Raw genomic sequence first — 27,115 nt, forward strand, 5'->3', positions numbered from 1 at the left:
GGTAAATTTGGCATGTTCTTTTGAAACATATGTTTTTCCATCATCAGTTGATGAAATGTACAGGACTTTGTACAGGAGCAGCTGGAGAAAGAGGTAACTGACTCTCATGGAGTCTGGGCCAGACAGTCCAGTCACTGACATCACAATATGGTTTTAGGTGAGGTGAAATTGGGTTTAACGTCGTGCTTGAGAATATTTCGCTCATATGACGACGTACATGCGTGTGTATGTGTATGTGCGACTGCTTGTACTAGCCCAGACTGAAGCTGGTTTTATAGTGCTAACCCACTGAGATACCATGCCGCAGTGAAGCACGAATACCCCACTCAGACACATTATACTGACTCCGAGCCGACCAGTCCTTGTTGTACCCATTAATGCCGAGCGCCAGACAGGGACCAACAAGTACCATATTTTAACGTCCTTTGGTATGACGCGGTCGGGGATCGAACCCGCGACCTTCCGCTCTCCGGGCGGACGCTCTAACCACTACACCACGGAGGCGGTCTCAATATGGATTTACGCAGCTGAAACACGATAGCATGTATCAACCAACTCAGAAATCCTGACCATTCGATCCTGTAGATCGCTCTTACACCACGCAATTGCGTTGCTGAAGACCAATACTTGTTCATTACTTCTGATGATTATTTTAGTTTTTGAACAGTTGAGTAACCAATCCAATACTCTGTAAGACAGACATAAATATTTGAAAAGGTGGGATAAGCAATCTAAATTAATGAATTATAAATACTGTATATTTGTGTAACAACTTGGCAGGATTTCATATGTTAAATCTCGTTAATTTCAGAGCTGGTTCAAACTAACCGATGTTCATGTCCAAGTCTCACAAAAACACATACATTAACTTCGCGTATAATCCAAGTCTTCAAAAGCCTCATCGTTGATACGGAAAAGTCCTTTTGTCAATGTCAATAAAGACACCTGCGCTAAAAAGGTTTTATATACATGCAATGATTCACCCATATCAATTATTTGTCGTGGAACAAGATTGTAGTAATTGCGTTTCATAAATGAAAGCATAACAGTTATCAGAACAGTAAAAAATATACATTTATCTTGTTATCAATGCGGAAAAAGTGTTAATGAGACGCTTTATCAATAAAGTGTTTTAGCACACCCGCGCATTCGCATGTATAGTGACAGCTGCCACACTGTCAGGTTGCGCGTTAATTCTGAGAAACACCTTGACGAGACACACAAACAATAACTGTTGCCGAAGCCAATCAAGAAGATTTTCTAACGACTTAGATTATTTCATCAAAGGAATTCCTATGAAGCGCATGCAAAGGAAATTAAACATCTATAAATAACGGACTTACTGAGTGAGTGAGAAAGGATGATTTACCTACAATCCACAATTTCAGTATTGCCTTTGGCGGTTATATAGCCGATGCAACAGTTTTTTATAAATGCTGTTTTTATCAGCTTTCTGATAAAGAGTGAGTGAGCGAGTGAGTGTGCTTTTACGCCGCATTTAGCAATAATATATCAGCAATATCACGGCCCAGAAATGGGCTTCACACATGTGGGGAATCGAACCCGGGTCTTCGGCGTGACGAGCGAACGCTTTTACCACTAGCCTACCCCATCGCCCCTCCTGATAAAGATATGAAGGCCGATCTGTGCTATATGGATGCAAAGACACGCACCATTACACGCTATAGTTTGCTCTTGAGAAACATGTTTACACTTCCGTGGACATTCCTTGTAGAATACACAAAGTCACCTGCAACCTATGTTAATCTGAAGAGGCGACTAAATGGATTGGGTGGTCAGGATCTTTAAGTTGGCTGAGTCAAAGTCATAGTATCGAAATTAAGTGTGTCGATCAATGTCCATCACTGGTTTGTCTTTTCCAGACATGATCACAAAGCTGGAACTTAACAGAGGATTGTGCTAAACGAATGTTTTCAACATCGCGTTATACAGACTAATTTATTCATATTTTCCTCTTCTTGATTGAGTATATTTTGTTGTTAAAAATATCGTTGCACAAAGACGTACTGGTACATTTATTAAGCATGGATATCCATCTCAAATTGGAGGATTCAAAGGTCACTTCTAAAACAGATCTTGTAAGTTATGTTTTTATACTCACCTTTAGCGAAACTATACAACGTTAAGGTAAAAGGTACAAGTTGCCCTGACATGTCTACAGTCCCCGTGATCAATGAATGTGCTGTGATACATATGCACATCCCGTGAAAGGTATCAATATAGAACCTTCTTAGCAAAAACACAGGGTGTATCCCTGTATTGTTATCAGCAATTATATTTCATTTGAAGCCTAAGAAAACTACTAATCTTACACCCACACAAACATTCGCCAGGAGATACAGGTTAAAAAAATAGATTTTCTTTTTCTTTACACCAACGAATGCACGCAAACAGAAGTCACCATATTGCCCTTTTGTATCAATCCATGCATGTTAAACGTTTTCAATATTTGTATCTCCCAATCACGAACATGAACGATACAAACATACCTGACTTATTCAGCATCTGAAGATTCATTTAAAAAGAATCATCGGTATTCGAAATCTTGAGGTGTTCTCAAGAACATCAAAGAAGACCTTGGAGATAACTGAGAGAAGGAAAGCGTGCTAGAGACGTCTTAAATTACGCGAAATACATATGTAACATACCGTGTTTATCAGAGGAGATTCTAACCTACACTTGTGTATTAAAAACAGACGTCGGGCAATCCTGAATCTCACACGTTAAACATGGCGCTGGATAACCCAGTGGATACGTTCCTTCCTCATAAGAAACGGGTTCGAGTCTGTACATGAGTATCAACGTATGGAGCAAGTCCGCAGATTAAACATGATTCATTTATTCACCAAAACTCCTAGGATGCTCTGCCAGCTGTGTGTTCACGCATAAACAGAATATTGAGTTAATTACCAAAGGATAATATATCGTCTATTATGCCCATTTGGCCTCATACATACACATACGTTTGGTAGCAATCGCCATGTTTCCAAAGCACTGTCACATACCAACTAGATTTGATGCTTCACGGTAACAATACATTAAACATAGAACATTCACTCTTTATGTTTCTCAGTGTTCATTTCTGAACATTCGTTTGGAAAATATTGATAGTATTTGAAATGGCGAACACGAACAGAAAGCCGATGAGACTATGACTTCAAAATGTCTTCATAGAATGACAAACTTTGCAAACGCTGTCTTTTGACTTTCTTCATATATTAACTATTCATTCCTAGGGCATGGTATTCCTACATGAATATCGCACACCATTAACTTCATCCCGAACTGAATATATAACCTACCAAAGTCGGAAGTCTCTTCCTGTCCGCACATAGCTAATCTGCTATTATGCAGAAGAAGCAAATTAAGGAGAAGCTAATATGCATTGCTCCACTAACTTGAGAAAACAACACAAGTTGATGACTGAATGAAATGTGTTTTCACGGTGGTCAGTTTGTTCTGAAGACCTGGGCGGTGCAAGTACAATTTAATGCCATTATTCCGCTCCATGGTGTTCGTGGTGGGCCGTTCAGACGTCTGGCGCACTCAAATAGCTCTACGTGAGCAGCTGAGATACTAGCGGTAGGCTGGGATCTTGCTCGCGAACCTACCACTCTAACTATGTCTGGATCCTCCAACTTTTAACCTGGAAGCAATTTGCACATACACACGATGATAGACTCTAGGCGAAATTACCCCCGTCGAATTAGATTGGAGTTCAGCGAGAGGTACCAAATATTAGATAATTTGATGCCCCATAACGACAAAATAATACACTGTATAAAGAGGAGGGAGGCTTTCAATTAAGTGTCGAATCAGATGAAGAACTTGTTTCCTGGATATTTCACCATTAACATTATCGACATAAAATACCCGACAAACCTTGTTTAAACCCATATACTTAGGTCATGAGAAATTGATTATTTGTTTTTGTGACATTGTTTTGTCACAATCTACTGAAACTGAAGATACACAGAAACGTTAGCAAACTGAGGGAATACCATATAAATATCTGTTTTTGTTTTAGGTCTTTTTTCTTCAGTGAAAGAAACGGTTTACATGCTTGAACATGCATCTGTTAAGCACTGTACGTATAATTAAGTAACGTTATATAATACATGTTCACGATAACGATACAATGAATACACAAGGCCATTTATAAAGTGGTTAAATGCAAAATATGTTATATTTGGGATTACACATTTTCAAGAATGTACAGATTCTCAAACTATTGGTGATGATAAAAATATGTGGGTATAAAATACGAAGAAGAAATATGTTGTGCCGCAAGCAAACAACACTCCAGAAGATACGGTGTGCACAACGTAATTTAAGAACCTAACCTGTTCGGTTACGTATACGGCGGTTACGTAATACGGACGTGATAGTAGACAGGATCCATATGTTGAGGAAACTCCCGAGAAGTAACGTAATCACTTACATAGTCCATCGCCTCTCGATACGAGTTCCCCCATTCAGCGTCCTAACGTCTATTCACCACTGTTGGGTGAGTATCATCTTACCCTAACATGTTCTCATTCCCGGAATAATATAATAAGCATGGTCACTGGTAGACGTACCCGGTCAATGACAGTCGTTGATGACCTAACCTGCTAACATGCAAACATTGTCAGTGAATGTGACTAAGCATCACAATACTCTTCTAAGAAAATCTATCGCCCAAGTCTGTAATCCACAAGTTCCGTATGCCAAAGGTCCCTAATCCCCTTAAATCACCCCTACTCCTGACAAGCCAATATGTAGATGACCCCTGCAGAGCCTCTCTGCCTGACTATCACGGGCATCCGTCCCCTAACAACCGACTTCAACTCCCGCGGGATCCCCACGTATTGACATTGTTTAATTGAGAAACTACAATATGCCCTTGCCTGAAATTTGAGACTTGGGTAATTACGTGGCCCAAATATGTTTTCAGATTTTCAATCCTTTAATCTCATTTTGAATCTCAAGGCGCCACTGGTTAAGACCGACTCCGTCCTCTAAACAGTTCCAGCATCCGTTTCACGAACAACGAATCTGAAGTAGTATTACGCTTCTGTAAGCTTTTAGTTTCAAGTTTTTGTTCGCACTTCAGAGACTTATTGATCGTATTCTTCATCGAGTTATTACATGTATATGTTGAACAGCTCGTTCTAAACAATATCTTGACGGCCTTCTCTCTGAGGAAAATGTGTGCCCACTGTATTTTCGTGAGGTAATCGATGCATCATACACCCAGGGAAGAAAGGAATATAAAGCTTTTGTCACATTTGAAAATCTTGTTATTAACTACTCAACGCAGGTTAAAACGCCCACAACTTGAAGCTTTTGTGTTGCAATGTTCACCAGCCTTGACAGATCGACTACAATCACATATACAATCCGGTGTTCTTAAATCTTTTGAGTAGTATATGTTCACCGCATTAACTAGTGGACACACATTTGTTTTGTCTTGTTAGACATACATGTAGCTCAATTGCAATATTAAGAAAGCAATTAACTTCGAGGTCATGCCTGTCGGCCAGTTTGCCTCAACATAACATTGCGTTAGGTATTTTGATATCCTACACCGTAGACAACATTCTGCTTCTGTCAAAGACAATTCGATAAAGATGTATCACTGACAGTGCTCTTATCTTCAAATCGTAGAGAGAGCATCGGCTATGTAACGCCTGTCAACCCTCTCTTGGGACTTCTTACACTGTCCAATACTCGTTTACAGAATAGTTGTTCCAGTGCACACTTACTGTCATTTGCCTCCCGCCTGTAACTATATTTACGCGCATATACTAAACTAATTTGTGTCTCCATTTGAAACACGATGTTCCAGTATACCTCAAAGCGATCGGAAACAACAAAAAGCACACAGTGACTATGATGTAGAGGGTAGAGGCTGTTACAGTAACTGTAGTGGACGCTGCTATCCACATCAAGCTATCAATCGCCAGAGGCATTATTCTATTACCACCAACCTCGCATGGCTTGGAAACGTTAGGAGCGACTCCTAATTTCTGACAAATTATCAGCTTGATGGAATCAAAGACAGTAGACAAGTCATCACTATGGGCAGAATCCTGGAAACTTATATTGTCCAACTCGGCACACATCCGGCAAAGGCTGGAGGCTATTATCTGAGAGGACTGTAAATGCCTCGTGGTAGGATCTTTAGTGGGCCAAACTGTCAACACTGTCTGCTTCTGCTGAAGACGGTATAGTTGATCATCTAGCTTTGACTCGGGACGTCTGCTGGAAGATAGCTTAGTTTACTTGATGCAGATTAAACCACAGTGCAATACGCTTGGCGGAAATAATGACCCGATATCTGATGGAAGGTTGGGCTCTATACATGGAACTGGTATCTGTGTCACTGAATAAAGAGAATGCCAGCTTGAAATCCGTCTATCGGTTATGGAAGATTTATGGGGCACCTTACTCATCCAAACGTCATCTATCAAACCATCTTTTAGTTGTCATAGTTTATTATTACTGAAAAGTATTCCTATAGTTGTTGTGTCTATTTTGGGATGTACAAGCACAAAGAGGAAGGTAGAATTTGATAAAAGTGAAAACACATCATCATCCAATTTGCTATCGAGACGTCATGGTGTTTTTGTATTCCCTTTGAAGACGATAGAAAGGTTTAAACATGACGCAATGGAATATCGTACCGCTATGCATACATGTATGCGTCTTTACGCTGGACTTCTGATAACATCACATTTGCTGTAACTAATCCTATCATCGCACCACGCATAACGCTGTTCTTATAAGCGACGAAATGACCGCAGCCCCTCATTAAGGTAAAACGGATATTCAAGAGACAAGTAATTGTTCGAAGGAAAATCGGTCGCTGTAATGACACAGATGAAAATTACCCCGTGACAAGAACGATAGGTTACTGAGTTCCTCCACGCCATAAATCAGATATAAGACTTAGTATGTGTACTGGGCTAATCACAGAGATTCAAGTGTATTCCCACAGGCAGTTGTGCAGGCCCACACCAGGCTCAAGAGTATTCTTGCCTGGCGTTTGCACTGGACCCATCCGGAGGGTTTTCTCGATTAGCCATAAAGGTGTATATTTAAGTATACTGGGCTCATCACAAAAGCTTGCATATACTCAGCTCATCACATAGGCTCAAGTGTATTCATGCTAGAGATTTGCGTTGGAGTATTTTAAAGAGATCGCATGTAGTCCACTCATCACAGAGGCCCACGTGTATTTTTTCAACGCTCATTCCTGATGCTCCAACACATTTCTCCTGTCGGGAATGTGAACTTGGGTCTTCACACCATTTGTATTTGTCTCATTACAACGGCTTAAAGAAGGTGGGCTCAACACAGAGGCATATGTTTAATCTTACTTATTGTTGTACAGGTACGCTGGTACTATTTACGATCATTTGCACTGGGCTCACCATAAAAGTGCATGAAGCTTAAACGTAGTATTACTAGGTTATTGTATGTTGCTAGTCGCATAGGCTCAGGTGCAACGCAGTAAAGCGTACCTCGTGTTGATTCTTATGAGGTAGTGGTGCTGTGTTCGTAACATAGGCTTGTTTTGATTCGTATGAGGTAGTGGTACTGTGTTAGTAATATAGGCTCGTGTTGATTCTTATGAGGTAATGGTACTGTGTTAGTAATATAGGCTCGTGTTGATTCTTATGAGGTAATGGTACTGTGTTAGTAATATAGGCTCGTGTTGATTGTTATGAGGTAATGGTACTGTGTTGGTAATATAGGCTCGTGTTGATTCTTATGAGGTAATGGTACTGTGTTGGTAATATAGGCTCGTGTTGATTCTTATGAGGTAATGGTACTGTGTTGGTAATATAGGCTCGTGTTGATTCTTATGAGGTAATGGTACTGTGTTAGTAATATAGGCTCGTGTTGATTCTTATGAGGTAGTGGTACTGTGTTTGTTGGTAATATAGGCTCGTGTTGATTCTTATGAGGTAGTGGTACTGTGTTGGTAATATAGGCTCGTGTTGATTCTTATGAGGTAATGGTACTGTGTTAGTAATATAGGCTCGTGTTGATACTTATGAGGTAATGGTACTGTGTTGGTAATATAGGCTCGTGTTGATTCTTATGAGGTAGTGGTACTGTGTTAGTAATATAGGCTCGTGTTGATTCTTATGAGGTAGTGGTACTGTGTTAGTAATATAGGCTCGTGTTGATTCTTATGAGGTTGTGGTACTGTGTTAGTAATATAGGCTCGTGTTGATACTTATGAGGTAATGATACTGTGTTAGTAATATAGGCTCGTGTTGATTCTTATGAGGTAATGGTACCGGGTTCACCACCCATATGGCTGTGGTCTTAGGCTTAACACAAGGGCTTAAGTGAAAAGGGTTCATCAAAAAGTATGTTCGTGTTTCTTAATTTCTTAATTGGTTGATGGGAGATATTCAAACGTAATCGTGCCATTTGTACTGGGTTCACCAGACATGGTCAAACCTATTTCTGCAGGGCTCACATATCGGTAGCTGTTACTCAGGTTCAGCCACACGAATCACAAGTACCCAATCTCCAGTTTCTAAATAATACCTACAACATGCACATATACATTGCTAACAACAACTGACCGGACGTAATACCAGAATACCAGACAACTTATTTAGCGTGGTTACTTAATAACACGCCTCCAAATGGAAAACCGAACACGACCTGATATATAGCATTCCCTGAATTCAATCAACTCTATACCATTCGTTATTTACATAGATATGAAGAAAAAAGGAAACGTATTACATCTGCGGAGAACACTCTCTATCGTCTCCTGACAACATCTTTTGAAAAATAAATGAATTAAGGCTGAATATTTAAAGGCATCTACCGCCTCACAATGATATATTCCCCTACTAATTTCCTTGCATTCGCCAACTAGTCTGCCAACACGTTCATCCAGACATAGGTTCTCGAGGAACATGTCCGTTTGTTTGTGGCACTCACATCTGTCCAGCCTGTGTCTTAGGCAAGCCCGAAGCGTGAGTGTAGTAACTTTTTCAACAACACATGTCGTCTTGGCGTTACTGCTCCTCTATCGCATTTCAAATGAACACAAGTCGAATTAATACTTAATCTTCTATCCGTCTACTACCTTCTAGTCGGTACAGGAAAGTCGTAACGTTGAAATGAAATGGTTCTACAATTGACGGAATTCGAGGACACGTGTTCTTCTTTGCCAGACTGTTTTGGGTTAATTGATTGAGGACCTTTAATCAAATTACGAACCCTGGTATGAATACACGTGTTTGGAATATGCATGGCTAATGCAAAGACACCACTAACAAACATTTAAAACCCCCAACTAATTCAACCAACGTGTTACAATAAATGTTGTTCAACAACATTATATGAAAAAGTGTTATGGATAATTAGTGCCCCCTATAGAAATGTTTGATTAGTTAAAGTATGTATAATTTGCAATGACTTGATGTTGAATACGTAAATGGCTTTACTGTAGTTATTTATCAACGACTACCTAGACACATAGAATCCATTAGTTAAAGAGGTAAGTGGTATCCATTAGTTGCAACTAGATACTATTAGTACGCCCCTATTAACTCTTGTTACAGAAATTCTAATGTCAAAAGGCCTTTAAAGAAATGTTTGGGTTACCACCTCATTGCCACTCTGCTACTCTGCCGCAAGAAAGCCCAAGATGAGCTCATGTACCAATCTAGCCTAACGAGCCATAGAGAGAAAATAGTCTATTTGTATTTATAGACATTTCGTAAGTTTCAGAATCAAACCCCTGGCAAAGTCTCATTTCTTTTATGTTAAAAGGGAATTGCTACAATATCATGTCCAGCATATACTGGTAATGCATGCCAGAATTCCGTTATCAATTATTTCCCTTGCACTATCGGAGTTAGCCCAAGTGTAAAGTTACCAGCAACACTCTGTCCTATGCATTGTATTGATATTGAACCACTTCCCACGTCACTGGGAAACAACATCTTCATCTTCATCCTTGATGACGCATATATCAATGCTGCCTTAGAGTTTTACGTATTTATAGTGACGCTGTTCGACTGGCAGAAGTAAGGAAAAGAAAAAATGTTGTGAAAAATACATATTTCCAGTTCAATTATTTGAAAACACATTTGCATATTTGGTGGGATAAGAAGAAAAATAAATTTTGCTTTCGTAGCGAATAAAATACAACCGTAAGGGACTAAACATCTTTGGTGTTACTTACCACATAGTAAAACCAAAAGCAAAAAACACGATATGGACAAGTCAAGAAATAATATACGCCTGTTTATGATCTGTGGAGAACGTGGATGATAAACATTAGAGATCTTGACTAAAACTAGAAGTCTGTGTTTTTTGTCAAAACCTTTTAAAGAAAAGACAGTAAATAATGTACCAGCTTCTATGTAAGAATTTCATTGAAAGTAAAATCAATTGTTGGATGCAATATGTAAAAGGTTTTCTTGATCACATTTGTTCCATATATTTAACTCACAAAATATCTTGACATTTCTTCGGCATAAACCTAGATTAATGTTTTATTGACTGATCAAACATTTAAAAAAACAAAAAAAATTACAGAAATATCGCTATCTTCAAAGGGTAAGTTGTACATTGTATTGAAGTTTTGAAAAGTTATCATATCGCTTTGCGGGTAAGAGGAAGCATAGAACTCATATAGTTTAGAACTTCCAATTAACTTTTACCAGATGAAACAGACAGATAAAGCAAGTTAGGATAAGAATAAAAACTTGCAAGCCGCGCGGTCAAAGCGATTTATGGACCATCTCTTTGTTGAAATGTGATTATTTAAACAAAAATCATTGTCTTTACTGCCAGCATTTTACATAAGCTGACCAAGTAAGCACACTGCATATAGCAGGCTTGATTCATGTCCTACCCTTGTACTTGGCAAATGGTCCATTAGCCATATTAGGACAAACACATTCTCAAGACAGTGTAAGTTTTTGTACAGTCTTTAGACAAAAACATGTAAGCTATTACAACCATTAAAGTAACATGTTCAAGGATATGTGGCGCAAAGAGCACGATGTCAAGTCTCTGATATGCATTTAGAAGTATGGAAGAACATGCATGCAAAGCCTGTTTGTGGATAACAACTTTTTAATTGTAAGTAACGAAGTTTCAGGGCCCATTCACGATGTTAAGTACTTACACTGAGATTGCATGTGTGTGTGTGAATGTGTGTGTGTGTGTGTGTCTTAATGTGGTGACTTCGATCAATGTGTAACATATCAAAATATATTCCACCTGTATCTCTAATGTTGTGGCTAACGGGTCAGAGAGAAGTTAAGTTAAGCTCATTATAGTCATTTTGCAAATCCAGTTGAAATCTACGAAAAAGCAAGCTAGTCCTAGAACCATCATGCTTCCAAGTCCAGATGCACCACTGTTCCAGTTCCCAAGCAACGTTACGTTATCGGAAGCTGGGGTAATGAAATCTCGCACCACGCCTGTTAACGACACTTTGTCATCGATAAACAACGGAGATGAAGACGGACATCCTTTGATCAAAGTGACCATGTGGTCAGCGACTACACCATGCAAACCTGCACAACGCCGTGAGACGTTGCAATGCATATAGAAAGGTCAAAGCCAGGGAATAACCAGTCTCGAATATCCGCATAAACAGATGCCATTAGGCTTAAAAGACAAAACAGAATTCATATGAATAGATAACTGAAAAACAGTGACAGAACCCCCTGATCAAGTTTCTACAACAGGACAGGAGACACGAAATGTTGTTTCTTTTTCATGGAGGTTAGATTTGGAATAACTATCATTAGTTCTGCACATGTTTACTGTGTCAATATATTCACCATGAATAGCCCTGGGCCCATTTGTATAAAGCGACTGTGGCTCTACGACTTTCTCCAATACTTAACCATGGATTTGTGTGGTCGAAGTGCTTGGTTTTAAAAAGGGAGGTAAACAATTGAGCTGGAGCAGTGTGTATCGTGTACCTTGTTGAGGTGCATTGAATTCCGGGGTCATCGATTATCTACAGGGTAACATGGGGTTTGGCAAATGTGTTTTGTAGTCGGAAAGAGTGAGTGGTTGTTCTTCCAATTCGCCGACCGTCTGAAGATATTGGACGTCGGGTCAAGAAAACTCGTTGTAAACACGATGAAGACGAAACCGTCGGGGCATGATGACCATATCACATACTGGAGCCACCCACTAGTCATTAGTGGGTTCCGGTGAGGACCCTAAGCTGGCCGTAAGATCCGCGCTATCAGGTGGTCAGACTTAGTTGATGCATGTCACCGTATCCAATTTGTAGATAGATGTTCTGTGACGGCAATTACCTGGCTGTCTGGTCCAGGTTTGGCTATTTACAAACCGCCATCATATAATTAGAATACCACAGGCACCGGCATTAAACAACAAACAAGAACTAAATAAACAAACATAAAATTGGGAACATACGGAATGAGGCGCATAGACACGGTATTCCCAACGAGTAACAACAGTGCATTTGGCTGAATGTGTAAATTTGATCAAACAACTTCTATCGGATAAGTTTCATTCAAGTACAAGATTTATTGTACTCAAGCGATGTGAATCATTCTAGTCCAGTAGCAACAGAATACAACACGTTTCAAACAAATCTATATGGCTTTCATCAGGAATTTTCAAAACGCCAAACAAAAATCACAAAAACAAAACCAAGTTACAAAGGACAAACATGTCTTCAAATACATTCCCGATTTAACCACGTTGATACATTCAGCGGACATAATGTCAGTCACGTGTAAGGCAACTTGGTGTATCGATGTGATGGTCTGTGTTATACACATTCCCTTCGATACTATATCGCAAATGCAAGAAACTCGCCCCTTTTATCATAAAATCTTCTTCGGTAGCTCAGTATCCTATTTCAAGACCGCGTTTTAATCCGACACGTCTTCAGAGTGTAGGCGTGGTTGGGAAGTGTCAAGGATGTTAGTGATCATTGCACTACTGAACTGAATATAAGAACAAAAGAAGCTTACATTTGGTAGACTATAAGTAAAGATGGTGGGTGCTAGATCTTGTCTATTGGGACCTTGTCTTATTCAACTCCAGACAAGAGAAAACGCATCATGACGGTGAGACTTTAAGCTTTTGAAGCGTCGTGGGACTCGGCTATACTTAGTGAAATACCAAGGAGCCTTTGGGGTTAACTGTCGTGGCCAGAACCAAGGATATGCCACTAGATTGTCAATATGAGACGTCAGAATCGCTTTTACCATTCTTTGTCAGCAAAAGATGAATAACAAATGGTGATATCCGGTAATCAAAGTGTCAAATCAGTTTAGAAGGTAGAGGCATCCATGACAGTCGATGGAAATATTTCTATTCTGTATTGAATAAGAATTTGGTTGCAACGGCGCTCTTCCGTTGTATATACATTAGTTGCATAGACAATATAAGCAGGGTATTAACCTAACTGAAAGAACGGAATGCTATGTGTTCCTATGGGTAGGAATAATGCTGTCTGTCAATAGTGGTACTGTTTCATTTAGTAATATCAATAATATCTTCTCATATCAAATTATTTTCATGAATGTTATATAAAAATAATCCATGTGTTATTAGTTTGCCAAGAAATGAACAGCTCATATTACAGTTCTTAACGTGATTCTAAAAGACCAAACGATTCGTCATAAGGATCCCCTCCTTACTAATTTTCATGTAGGTTCTTGTTGCAAGAAAGGGTAAAGTACAATATCTGCATTAATTTATTGCTCATTATAACATGCAGGCGGATGTTCGTGGATACAGCCTTTCTTAACGTGTTTAATGACGGTTTCACTATAATGCATCGACCTACACAATTTGAACTTCTGCATCACTATTTATGTTTATTCCGCTAAATGTTATTTAGTTGGTTTTACGAACTCCACCAAGATAAAGAAACCCGTGTCAACATGAAGGTTAAACTGACAGACAGTTTGAATGGCTTAAGAGATAAAACTAAATGACACCGCAGTTAAGGCAACCTTTGGAAGAATAAAATCTGAAATCTGTTTGATTTGTTGAATGGTTATGCATTCACTGAAGACATTTTTCTTAATATATCCAAGAGGTTCCTATGTTATTCTGATCCATTTTCGGATGATATGTCACCTAGATCGACAATAGAGTAAACAATTCTCCAACCTTCTCTCCTTAGCACTTGGTTGACATATATCACCATATCCCAGATCGATGCTCATGCTGTTGATCACTGGATTGTCTGGTCCAGACTCGATTATTTACAGACCGCCGCCATACAGCTGGAATATTGCTGAGTGCGGCGTTAACAACCAACCAACTTTTCATAAGCTACAGAATGTTTCACCTTGCTCACGGTCATCCTGTAGGTACAAATAGTGCAAGAAACCCTTTACATTTATATGCAAGTACATCACGGTTCCATTCAGACTTTGCCACAGATTCATCACATCTAAAGTACCAGCCCTAACGGATATTCGAAGCCTATCTTTATTATGCACAGTTATCAAACATTTATATTGAGCGCTAACATAAGGTTTATGTTCCAACCACACAAGCGCTGATAACATCAAACCTTATACTTAAATAGGCACTTATGTCCCATGATGACCTGATAACATCTCGACCCCTGGGGTGCTGGTCTTTTTAGTGTCTGTTTAAGATGATGGAGCCTTTGAGTACAACTCTTAAGTATCCGACACCTGACGTTCATACTTACAGCAGAAGCTTGATTCTTTGAGAGTACAGCAATTTGATTTGAGTTGTCAAGTTACGGTAAAGCAAGGAACCAACTTTTACTTCGCGACAAAAGTAAGTTCGAATCATCAAAGTTCAGTGTATAGTCCTGTAAAGCCGTGGTCCATGCCCTTCATGCATTTCGATACAAGCGGAATAAAACTTCATAAGAAATCTCCATTCCGGCTATATCACATACACGTGTTTATGAATAAGTATTAAATAGTGATGTTACCAGGTGCATGCTGATGATAATGCAGAATGGCCTATCATGCCCGGGGGACCAGGACGCGCCTGTTGCTGCCTCTAATGAACTTAAAGATACTGATAAAGAATACGCTTGCATTGGTTGTTTGATCCGTATGCACGAACCCTCGCTTCTTTACTACGTGCCTACTCTTTACTTTTGAAAAAGGTAAAATGTCATCACACAACAGATGATAGATTAATCACCAGCAAGATTATTTTTTACCCACTAAAAGTGACAGTTTAGATTATATCCGTCTTAAGAGTTCGATAGGTACTGATTGATGTTAATGTGCTTTATGTTAGAGCAATCGTCATACTTATGCGTTGTTCAGGATACACCCCTCCTCAAGAACGCTTTAATACGTCTTTGCTTACGACACACATATATACCTATGCGTGATACAACCGGTAACGAACCAGAAGACAACCGTTCATGAGGTCACAGATTCTCCACGGTGGCTTACGGGTATGGTACTGACAGCCAAATAATGTTGTTACCAGTACGTCACGGGAATTCAACTGTCTCCGGTTCATTGCCATGATGGACCGTGCATGGTGTCATTATTGACAACCGCCTGTACATAATGACGTCATGTTGACATCATACCAGTTCATACAATTTGACTATTCGCCAGCGGGCAACTGTTAATGTGAAAAAGTAATATTTTAGAGATACTGAAATTTAAACATTTAGCATCACGCCCACAAGTTTTTTTCCGGGAAAGATAAGTAATTGCAATATAATAAATATAAAATGCATGATTTATTCTATTGGTGTTATGGGTTTCGGAAATGTAAGAATGTTGATGTGTCCTGTATCATAAACCACGTGATGAATCTACCGTATCTAAAATTGTATTCTGCGTTGAATAACCAACTCAATTTCTAGTTTCAAAGAAGAAGCTGAACTGTAAATGCATGAAATGTATATACATCAGTTTTGAGAAAAATCGAATATTCTGTCTCGAAATTATGTTTGTACTTCTGATTTATGGACGTTCCTAACTAAGGAGGAGACATATGCGCATTTTATCGATATTTTCCCATTCAAGACATATTTTACTTCGTGAAAAAGAAATAAAAATATTCGATTAAGAAAATATTATTGACGTTTATGTTACCTCTATAATTTACTGCTCTGGATGCAATGGAACTGAGTGAGTTACGATTGAAGGGTGGAATGTCTCCATTCATCACTGTCACATAGGCAGATGCTGTGCCATCTGACGCAAACTTTCATGTATTGTCAATACGGAAAAGAACACGTCATACACACCAGCCACACACATACACAATAAGGTAATGAGGAATACATCCTTTGTCAGTTTTTAGGCCCTTTGTGTGTGGTTTGTGAAGCACGTTTACATTGCAATTTAATAGTTCGAATTGCAAAAGTGCTCTGGATTGTATGAAGGCAATGCCCGACATTGAAATTAGGTACACTGTCAGTTACGCACGATTACAGAGATGTTGGAATGTATTTTGCCAAGATATGAATGACTTAGATTCATTCATGTTTATCACTACATTAAAAATGACAGCTAAAGTCATTTTACCGTAACATAAATTCAAGGCATTAATATCTTGGATCTCTGTTTTCAGCAGTGGGAAATAGAGTGTTGTGTTTCAAAATATTTTAAATCAAACAACGCTTATCAGTGAAAAGTGCAGATTATTCTGAGGCTGCGAAATGAACCAGTTTTCTCCCAGTAGTCAAGGGTGCGCCATGTTGAGACAGTGATTGCCATCAAGGGACATGAAAGACGCTGCCTGTCTATTTTCCTTTATAAAAATACCAAACTGGGACACCAAAGTCCTTATCCTTTGAGTATTTAACTCCTGCTTGAATATTATAGTTCATATATCAGCTTGATGTTGGACATGCGCCGAAGAGATGAAGGGCTAACAGAGACGTTTAACACATTGCTGAAACACTTCCAAAGGGAAACATCTCTACAGGGCAAATGTTGGTGCTCTTGACGATCGAGGCACCGATGCCTACCGTTCTTCATCGTATAATCAGGGCAGTTCAGTTCTATTTTCGAAAGGGCCCGTGATGAATTATATGGAACAAACTACCACAACTGACCATCTGCTAAGGGATAACTTTGAACAAAGCATGTTCTTTCTACAAAGATTTCAAAGAGCGTGACAGACTCTTGCTCAAAAGTTGTTTGATCGGGTTACAGGATTCAAGGCCACAGGAATACTTTCACAAATGTTATTGTACACTTGTGAAGCATCACTGACCAAAATGATATTCCAACAAGTCATTATTTTCATTTTATACGATATGTTCCCGTTTTTGTTCAGGTTATCACATGCCTTGCCTTTGCATGTCTTTGTGACTGTTTTAGACATACCACATGTTTATGATATTTTTGAAATCATAATGGCTCAGGAATATTTTGTCTTATTATTTGCTCATATCTACTGTACTAGATTAGGCGTCTGACATGTACGAGCACTATGCACAAAGTAGGTAAACCATCTAAAATTGCCCAAGTATCACTATAACGACCAAATGCCCACAGCACATCATCATGTTCTGCAGCTGTGTCTCGTCCTAATTACAACAACATCCACTGAGTAAGACTGTGAAAGGACTTATCCTAGCTGGCAAAATGAAACTTGTTTTAGCATAATAACATATTCCTGTCACATACACGTACGTACTTTGGATTGTTATTTAAGTTTGTTAAAGTCCAGCCAGTTTTTCCTCACAGTTGATTACAGAAAGACTACACTCGCCAAAAGACATAATGATTTCGCTCCCGAAGATAAAGTTGAAACGCGTAGGAGAGAAATTCGTGTTGTGTCATAATTTTATGGATTTCTTCATATATGTACTCCTGTACAGTGCAGAATATATATTAAATCATACACATCTTCCTTTATATACATCATCACATAAATGAGAAATAACCCTTATATACTTTCGCTACATTTCTTTATACTTTCGATGCATGTCTTCGCACATGTATATTAAAAATGTACACACATCATATTTGTGAATGCTTTTAACATATTAACTGCAAGATGATCCCCTTTATGTTGTCTTTCCCAAAGTGTTTCCGTGGTAATATATCATTGACATCGTTTAGTGCCATAATGCTACGCAGTACAGAAAAAAGTCTGTATGTGGGCGTATGTTTATGTACATCAATACGCATGGTTTGTCCATTAAATGCAATGTACTCACTTGTAATTTATGTCGCATGGTTCTTATAGAGTCTCCGACATTTAATGCTCTACATATATAAATAATCATTCTCACAGTTGAAAACATATATGTACATATATACTCTTATAAGATCGTCCTGTAGGCAATAACAATTTTAGAGGTAGAAATGTGTGTCAGTTTGATAGACGTGTGTCTATGGTTCAAGTTCATTGATAATTTCAGCTAAGAATGAACTGCATGTAAATATGTCTTACATAATGACATACGGATACAGACGGTGAGCATAACGTTCGACAACCCGAGGTGTTTAATTACTTACTTCCCCTTCGTATCAGTGTGCACTCAAATTCCATGCTTGGGGCAAATACATATATTTTAAGACACGCTTACGTCGACGTCGGATCGGATAGCCATGTTTTAATCCCCTCCTTATACACATAAGTTGCTCCTCCTGAAAAGTATGGCCGTAACGGTAAATATCTCAAACGTCTCGAACTCCTGGGATATTTTTCATGGGTCCCCCTTGCTATGATTTAGCAAGGTGTTCCTGTTTGTAAGTACACGTCCGGGCATGTAGAATAACATGAAACAAATAGTTAACATACCTGTTCCAGCCACACGTTGATAGTAAGTACTTGGTTAACTTCATCCTGCAACATAAAATCGTTATTTGTAAATTTATAGTTCTTTTCGAATGATAAAACAATCGACAAAACGAAACTAATGAAAAAACAAATTGCGAATCAGCTATATGTTTCCAATAAATGTAAATGAATGTGTGCATCATGCAGAACCAGATTTAATTAAACGCTATGCGTGTAGCGTAAGGTGCACAGACAACCATGAAATACTAGCATAGAGAAAATGCAATTGAAAATCGTGGCGTCAGAAATCAGTTATGTACCGGAAGTGGCTAAAACAGTTACAGCATAATACTTGATTCATTAAATATTGTTATTTTGTCAGGATTTACAATCCACGAATGAACATAAAGTCAACACAAACATCTAAAAACGTAAGCATTTCGTATGTGTTATGTGTCGACAGTGATAGAATAAAAATATTGAATTGGAGTTATTTACACAATAAGCCTACGCTTATCCATTTCTGATAATTTCGACACTTTATTGTCAAATCATGTCAAAAGCTTTAACTCGAAAATGTAATTTTGTGGAAATATAAGAAACTATGCTCCATTTTTTTTAAAAACCCGACAACTCGATGTATTATTATGGCTCCAGCACATGTTAATGAGGCTTTACTGTACCAATTGGAGTGAAACATACCGAACGATTGCAATAACTGTTTTGGTACGTACTTATCATTGTTTTCCCACGTAAACCACGTTGAAGACACATTAATCATTTATAACATTATATTTTCAGAACTACATCCATTAACTCCACAACATCTTCGTGATCAATCCACTGAACCTTCTGCACTGCGGATAGAGCGATCCTACGCCATGTCCGTGTAAACCATGACATATACATTGTGTGCAGGGGAAATACTTCTCAAAATGTCATGTTTTTCTCCGTAACAATGCGCTGTTAACTACTGCAAGAGTTAACTGACCCAACTCCATTGTTCATTCTTAATGGCCGAAAGGCCCTAGACGTAAAGTAAATAGTAATGAAACCTTGATATTAATACACTAAAGAGCACATTCATGTTCTGTCCGATTTGTACAGTGTGTTCCCTTGTTGAATGAGAGTATGTCAGTATTCAACATGACCGATTCCCTTGTAGCCTATGTATTTACATGTACGTGGCTCTTTTTAAACCTTTTATCCAAGCAATGTATTTCACCAACGAGATGTGTGCGCTGTATCATTATTTCACAGCACATGCATTGCTAAAATAACGTAGTGTTAGTAAATGTGTATGTTTTCATCTGTAAAACTAACAGAAAATGTTGAAATATTTACAAAAAACCTACTTAACATTACTCCATGCTATTGAATAGGGGAAACAAGTACACACAATTCAATTTGTAAATAACAGTTGTGCGGATGAATAAAATTAATAGTTTGAAAGTTTTTTTCTTGGGATAATGTTCACCTACTTCAGAGCATCTGTCTAAAGCCAAATTGCCAATGATTGGTCCCTTGTAAGCACGCTACACTGAACTGTACGGCAAAACGAACGGCGCAATTGCACCTTCCAGAGGACGGCCCAGGAAAACCAATAGTTGGGAACACAAACAACCACCATGCTAATTCTAGATCTCGACGAAAACGTAATTGGAAATCTTGTTTGAATTTAGAAATGTCAATGCCTTCACCAAGCACTGATTCAGAAGAATATACGTTTTGAGAGGCAGCATTCTCCCCGAGGAGTTGTTACTGGAACAATTGACGATAATGTTTGTGACATACATAAACATCAATGCTATAAATCAACAGCTAGTATGTATCAGACATTCAACTTCTCAAACAAAAATTGAAACCTTTCATTTACTAGAATCATGATAAGAGAGATGTCTACAAGAATAAACTAATACCTTTTGTAAAACTAACACCCAAACGGAACATACACTAGCCAAAGGCTATATAGTCTGTGCCTGCATCATATCAAACCATTCACTCAAACATCTCAAACATGCATGCAATTCATGATGAAAAGTAATATGGTGTGCTTACATATCAATCCACGACTGTTTCACTGTGGATGCAACATGATCCCAAGATCTGACGATTTACATTGTACATCAAGTACTGTGAACTTTTCAACATAATACATATTTGGTATCTTATATGTCCTTAAGGTATTCAAAATGAGGGTAGGTCCAAAATAACCTAACAATTTCGAATGAATGAAAATCCAGTGGACACAGCGTCTAACACGGAGGAGTATGTGTGATCATGGATTGGTCTCCAACCACCAACTTCTAGTCGCCGATATCGAGTAGGTTTACTGAAGACCGTAGACCCTTGACGTGACTCACGAGAACAACACTCAGACACTCCCAGAAAGACATCATTTGTATCTTCTTACATGTTTCAAACTGGATTTTAAAATTTAAAGTTGACATTCTGAAAGGTACCCTCACAATGAACCCAGCAGAGCCAAAATACAAGCAAAAGGGACAAAACGTTTTACATAATTAAGAAATTTACTTCCATCGAAGACAGCACCTGGAAAAGGCAACGTCCTTTTATGCATTACTAATAATTCTGAATACACAGCGAGTGGTATATGTAGATACATTTATACAGCCAGAGTGAAACAAGTACATTTTGTATTAGATTATAACTTCAAACAAACCTGAATGGATATTTAAACTTTAATAATTTCATATTTTAGTGAAAGTGCAAGGTAAGGAAAACCACAGACGTAGCTGCTGAAAAACAAATGAAGATGACGACGACCAACTGTGTTTGAGTACTGAGGTAATATAAATACTCTTGATCAGGTAAACGCTCCCCTTATAAGAATCAGAAGTAATAACTCCCTCAGGCATTATCACATAAAGTAATTCCTCCACAATACTGTTGTTTCATCTATTTGAGTACACCTATTAAACAAGTGTGATCCAATAAGCAATGTTGACAATGTTTTTCCGCTGAAGTTCTAAACAAACAGGGAATTGCACTCTGGTCACATAGCTATATTTACATAAAGAATATCATACTTCATTGATTAACCAACTTCACTCTCCACACCATACGTTGGGTTTCCAGTAATAGTCAGCCAGAGATTACTCTGTCATAAGGCATACAGAATCAATCATGGGAACAGAATGCACAGATTCAAAGTGACAGAGTAATATGGAAATCATGGGAGAATAACAGGAAATAAAGCTGCTGCAACAATGGTCCAATTACAGGTCTATTCTCACAGCGGACTCTGATCAAGTGCTGGGGAAATTCTTTCACCATTGTTATGTATCTTAGCACCGTTTGCTCCACAGGGACAGATTGAATTTACCTTCCATCTATCCAAGGGCCTTTAACTATGATTGTGTTGTGCGAATGTAGATCTTAACATTATTCACATATTTAGTACATATGTAATTTGATTTACTTTAATATAAAGAATAACGTTTCTAGCTTTATTACTTATTTCATCACTACTGTCTATATCAATTTTATATACATATATATCTTAATAATGTATTCTGGTTCTTGATTTCAGTTGAAGGCATTTGTGTATTTTCTTTTACCTCAGTAGCCTGCAAAGCTGTATTTTAAATTTATGTTTGTTTCTAATGGTTTATATGATCACAGTCTGAAAGTTCCACGGTCACAGTGACAAGCTGAAAGTAGTTCAAGCGTTCAGTGTTCCAAGCTCTATCATCCCAGGCTACAAAACACAAGATGGATTGTTTTACATCAGCTCCAGGAGTTCCAGGGTTTGGTGCCCACATTTCACAACTCCGGTGCAATCAAGCATGCTCCTTCCACGAAGATTTCAAAGAGTGCCATACGATCCCTGCTCAAAAAACTCTTTTGATCAGAATTACAACATTCACAGCCTTAGTAAAATATTCAGAACGTTTCATGGTAGACATATTGGAAGGCATTTCCAAACTTGCTCATTAATGACGAAAATTATATCCGTTGCAGTTTCGTGTTTTTACTCGTTCCATGTGTTCCCGTGTTGTTTCAGGTGCACACATTGCCTTTGCATGTGTTTATGTTATGTCTTGTGGTGGGAACGTTCATCTTTACACGAACACCAGGTATCTTCATATGGTCATAATGTAGTTGGAAACATACAACGGACAGTGCATACAGCAGAAATGTCTTAGAATTAACATTCCCGTGAAGTTCCGGGTTAAAATAAATCTTTAGTAGCCACCGCTTGTCGTAAGAGGCGAATAACGGGTTTGGGAGGTCAGACTCGCTGACTTGGTTTGACAGATGTCATCGTATTCCAATTGCTTACATCGATGCTTATGCTGTTGGTCACTGGATTGTCTGGTCCAGACTCGATATTTACAAACCGCCGCTATATAACTGGAATATTGCTGAGTGAAACTAAACTCACTCACTCAGAATTAAGAACGTCGAAACAGTTTCTCTTTTATCAGAACGAGAGTCTGGACAAAGTGGAAGTTGTCTGAAGTTATTTTCCTTACGTAAATATTGTAATGCAAATATTTACAGGAGAATGTGTAATTGGAATGTATGTCTACGACGACAGACAACATTAGTCAGCAAGCGAAACATATCGATCCTTTACACCAATGCACCACTTGAAAGAATATAATGATATTTGTGGTCACAGTATGATGCGACTGATGGAATTGTGGTATAAAAAGTAACTTAATAAAACAAATGACAACTGGTGGCGACGAGTTCTTAATATTTTCTTCATGCATCGTACCCACCTCTTGCTTCTGTCTGGTGAGTGAGCGAGGACGCTTTCAACAATATTTCTGACACATCACGACTAGGCACAGCAGTAATGGCTGAAGCTGGTATTCTAACTCCCTTGGATACCCCATCTTATGCTTTCTTAAACATATGTAGGAAGGATAAGAACCCATTACCATGTATTTCCATGTCAAAATGAATTGTTTAAAGCCGTGTGCTTCTGGAATTGTATGCTTGTTGTTTAACATCACATTCTACCTTAATGAGTGTGAGTGAGTGAGTTTAGTTTTACGCCGCACTCAGCAATTTTCCAGCTATATGGCGGCTACCGTATTGTAAATAATCAAGTGTGGGACAGACAATCTGGTGACTGATATTGTGAACAATGATAGACATCGTCAGGATACGATAACACGACATCACCGAGCCTGACGACGAGATCATTGTGGACGCCTCTTCCGACCGGCACAACTTGCTGGCGACCTGTTCTAACCAAGAATCTCTACAGACGAAAACTCATGTATGGTTTTCAAGGTGACACAATCATATTAAAAAACAGAAACCAAAATCGATTTTCGTAATGCATTGTAACTGTTCCACGGCAATAACGTTTTGACTACCTGTCCAATTCTTCCCTTTTTTTCCTGGTATCATGATATATGACCGAGCTCTTGCCACCATCCGGTTGAATATACCGTGATTTGTTACATGGTCTGCCGAGGAGGTCGGAAGTAATTGAAAAAACAATCCAAATGCGATCATTGTCATTTTAGATATTTCCGAAAACGTAAAAGGTATTTGAAAATGAAGAAACCGTGGCGCGGAATAGTTTTCCAAAAGCAAACACAGTTGAGTCGAATTTTGATGTGTCAACTTACTTTTGTCTCGAAGTAAATGCGTTTTCTTTAGTAAGTAACCTTTATGCGCTTGTGACGAACATCAGTTTACTCGAAGTATTTTGTAGTCCCTTCTACTTCGATACAGCAGCGTCTGACTGAATATGTAGTTCATGGATACCTAACTTGATCCACTCGTTACCTCGAGTAACCAAGACTTTGTTCAGCTGGTCCATTAAGCATTATTAATTAAGGCATAGTTAAGCAGGCCCCCTTTGCAATCATTACACTGTATTTTGTGTGATTATATTATGCATGATTATTAGGTTGTTGGTATTCTGTCTGCTTTTTTTATCACGCAGACAACTTTGCTATTAATGAAAAATTGATAGCACCTGACCCACATGTAGCTGACAGCTTCTATTTGGACAGATTGTTTCACACTGGCGTGTATATTCGGCATCATTCCTATCCCCTGTTCGACAGTTTCATCTTTGACTTAAGCCAGACGTTTCATAAACCCGTCAGTCGGCGATGCTTGGTATGATGTGCAGAGAGAAATAAGCCAAGACCACGACCGACTGCAAATTGTCTGGTGAGATACCGTGCCTATCAGCACAGCTGTCGTCAACCTCTAAACACGAAGAACCTTTGGCATCGACGAATTAACAAGTCCAGATTTACCCACTGGATATGATAATGTTCTGTGGCCAGGTCAGAGATTAAGGCCTTGTGAATACAAATGTAGTAGACATCAAAGAAAAACAGAACCTTCATTATCGGGACGTTTGTGAATACCAAGACGTTGGTATTTTCGGATGAATGAATAAACATCATTTCTAAAATGCATATATCTCAATCCTACATCTTGTAATGTTTAAGATGAAATAACATGCAAAATTTTGTAAGATCTTATGATTCTCTTGTTGTAGTACACCCCCTATATAAAGGCTATATCACAAAAAGACATATAATTCATATAAGTCATACTTTGTAAAGTGCAAAGCTGAACGAAAGTTGTTTTTCGTTTTATATGGCAACCTTGAAACAAAGTCGCAGAGTCGAGGTTTATGACTTTCTTGACGTTTTTGTTGAAAATATTACCGGTATTGTCACCATAATATAAGACGATCTTTTGTTACTTTATTTGACATGAATAATGGTACCTACTGAAGAAGACACCGTTGATATCACATGGGTAATTTTGTAAATAATAAGATCGGAATTTGAATGTGAGTCTGTGTAGAGGTTGCAGTCATTACACTTCTTAACGTATTCAAGTAGAGTACTTCAGCATACACGTATAAATTTAGAGGTACGTATTCTACTAGATAGTTTGCATGGCAGCATCCCCAGTAATATGATTACCATATTCCAGTCTGAGCCCATGTCAAAGACGGCTGGGTCAAAATGGCAACAAATATAATGACAATCTGAAGCGTCTAGTTAATCTTTATGCGAGTCCTATTGGTGCTACGGGACATTGATGCAATACACTTTGATGCACAGACTACGATTAATATCCAAGATACGATTCATTCAATAAAACATACCCATGAAGATATCCAGGATCCTCGTAATGCAAAATCAATGCTTGCAACTTCTGTTTCATGTGCTTTTACTACCGGCAACAATGACATGCAGAGAGCCACGTATCTTTTTTAACTAATTCCGAATTGCAGGGCTATATAACTGTTACGTTAGCCATTCCATAAGAAGGCTTGCATACAACTCAACAACTGCTGAATAACAGCTGAAACAAGTTCATTGCTGACTTTCTTCATTTAGTTCTTCAGCAAGAGGTGAGTGATGACTTGTCATGATATGAAATCATCTTGCTGTATAATCCTTGCTGTATGAGATAGATATTCATGATGTGAATAACACAAGTACTGGAAAGTATGACATGTTTAACATGATCCCTTCGTCAGTTTCAACTACATGTATACGGAATACATGCCAAATCGTATTTATGTCGTATGTGTGTGTGTGTGTGTGTGTGTGTGTGTTTGGTTTTACGCCGCTTTTAGCAATATTCCAGCAATATCAAGGCGGGGGACACCAGCAATTGGCTTCACACATTGTACCCATGTGGGGAATCGAAACCCTACCCATCGCGCCCTATTAGCAATGGACACCACCGGTCGCCAATATAAGTAATCCACATACTGCTTCACCTTTACTATCTGACATCAACTGGTCGCTAACACATGTAATCTATATACTGCTCCACTTTTACGATCTGACATCAACTGGTCGCTAACACATGTAATCTATATACTGCTCCACTTTTACGATCTGACATCAACTGATCGCTAACACATGTAATCTATATACTGCTCCACTTTTACTCCCTGACATCCATGGGTTGATAGTACGAGCAGGGATATGCCCTGTAGGGGTACGTTGAGACGATATCAACCATGTCACAGAGGCTAACCAATATATACAAATTTCATCAATTTATTTCCTTTTCGGACCAGGTCACATTCTGTACTAGCGAAGTAAATGCATGTTCATGTTTGTAAATGTTTACTGAGCAGTATGAATGTGTACACCATAGGGATAAGCAATGAGACAATTGCCTCATGATATGAATGGCGACTTTGCCGATCTGGTCTATGTGTATGAATGTGTTTACATTGTTAGTGGGGCGGTTGGGTAGTTTAGTGGTTAAAGCGTTCGCTCGTCACGCCGAAGGCCCGGGTTCGACTCCCAAAATGGGTCCAATGTGTGAAGCCCGTTTCTGGTGTTCCCCCGCCGTGATATTGCTGGAATACTGCTAA

The 27,115-nt window shown here is 38.7% G+C and overlaps 1 protein-coding gene across 2 annotated transcripts in view; it reads right to left on the reverse strand.

Moving 5' to 3' along the window:
• Nucleotides 1-27,115, reverse strand: part of LOC124282417 (neuronal acetylcholine receptor subunit alpha-10-like) — a 238,299-nt gene that overhangs the window by 29,148 nt on the left and 182,036 nt on the right. For both annotated transcript variants that reach the window (XM_046718405.1, XM_046718406.1), the window contains one exon: nt 18,778-18,822. In XM_046718405.1, coding sequence (XP_046574361.1) covers nt 18,778-18,822 — 45 coding nt within the window. The remainder of the gene's footprint in view (nt 1-18,777; nt 18,823-27,115) is intronic.

The sequence above is a fragment of the Haliotis rubra genome, unplaced genomic scaffold (genome assembly GCF_003918875.1).
Source record: "Haliotis rubra isolate DU_JTF1 unplaced genomic scaffold, ASM391887v1 Scf3, whole genome shotgun sequence".
NCBI lineage: Eukaryota > Metazoa > Mollusca > Gastropoda > Lepetellida > Haliotidae > Haliotis > Haliotis rubra.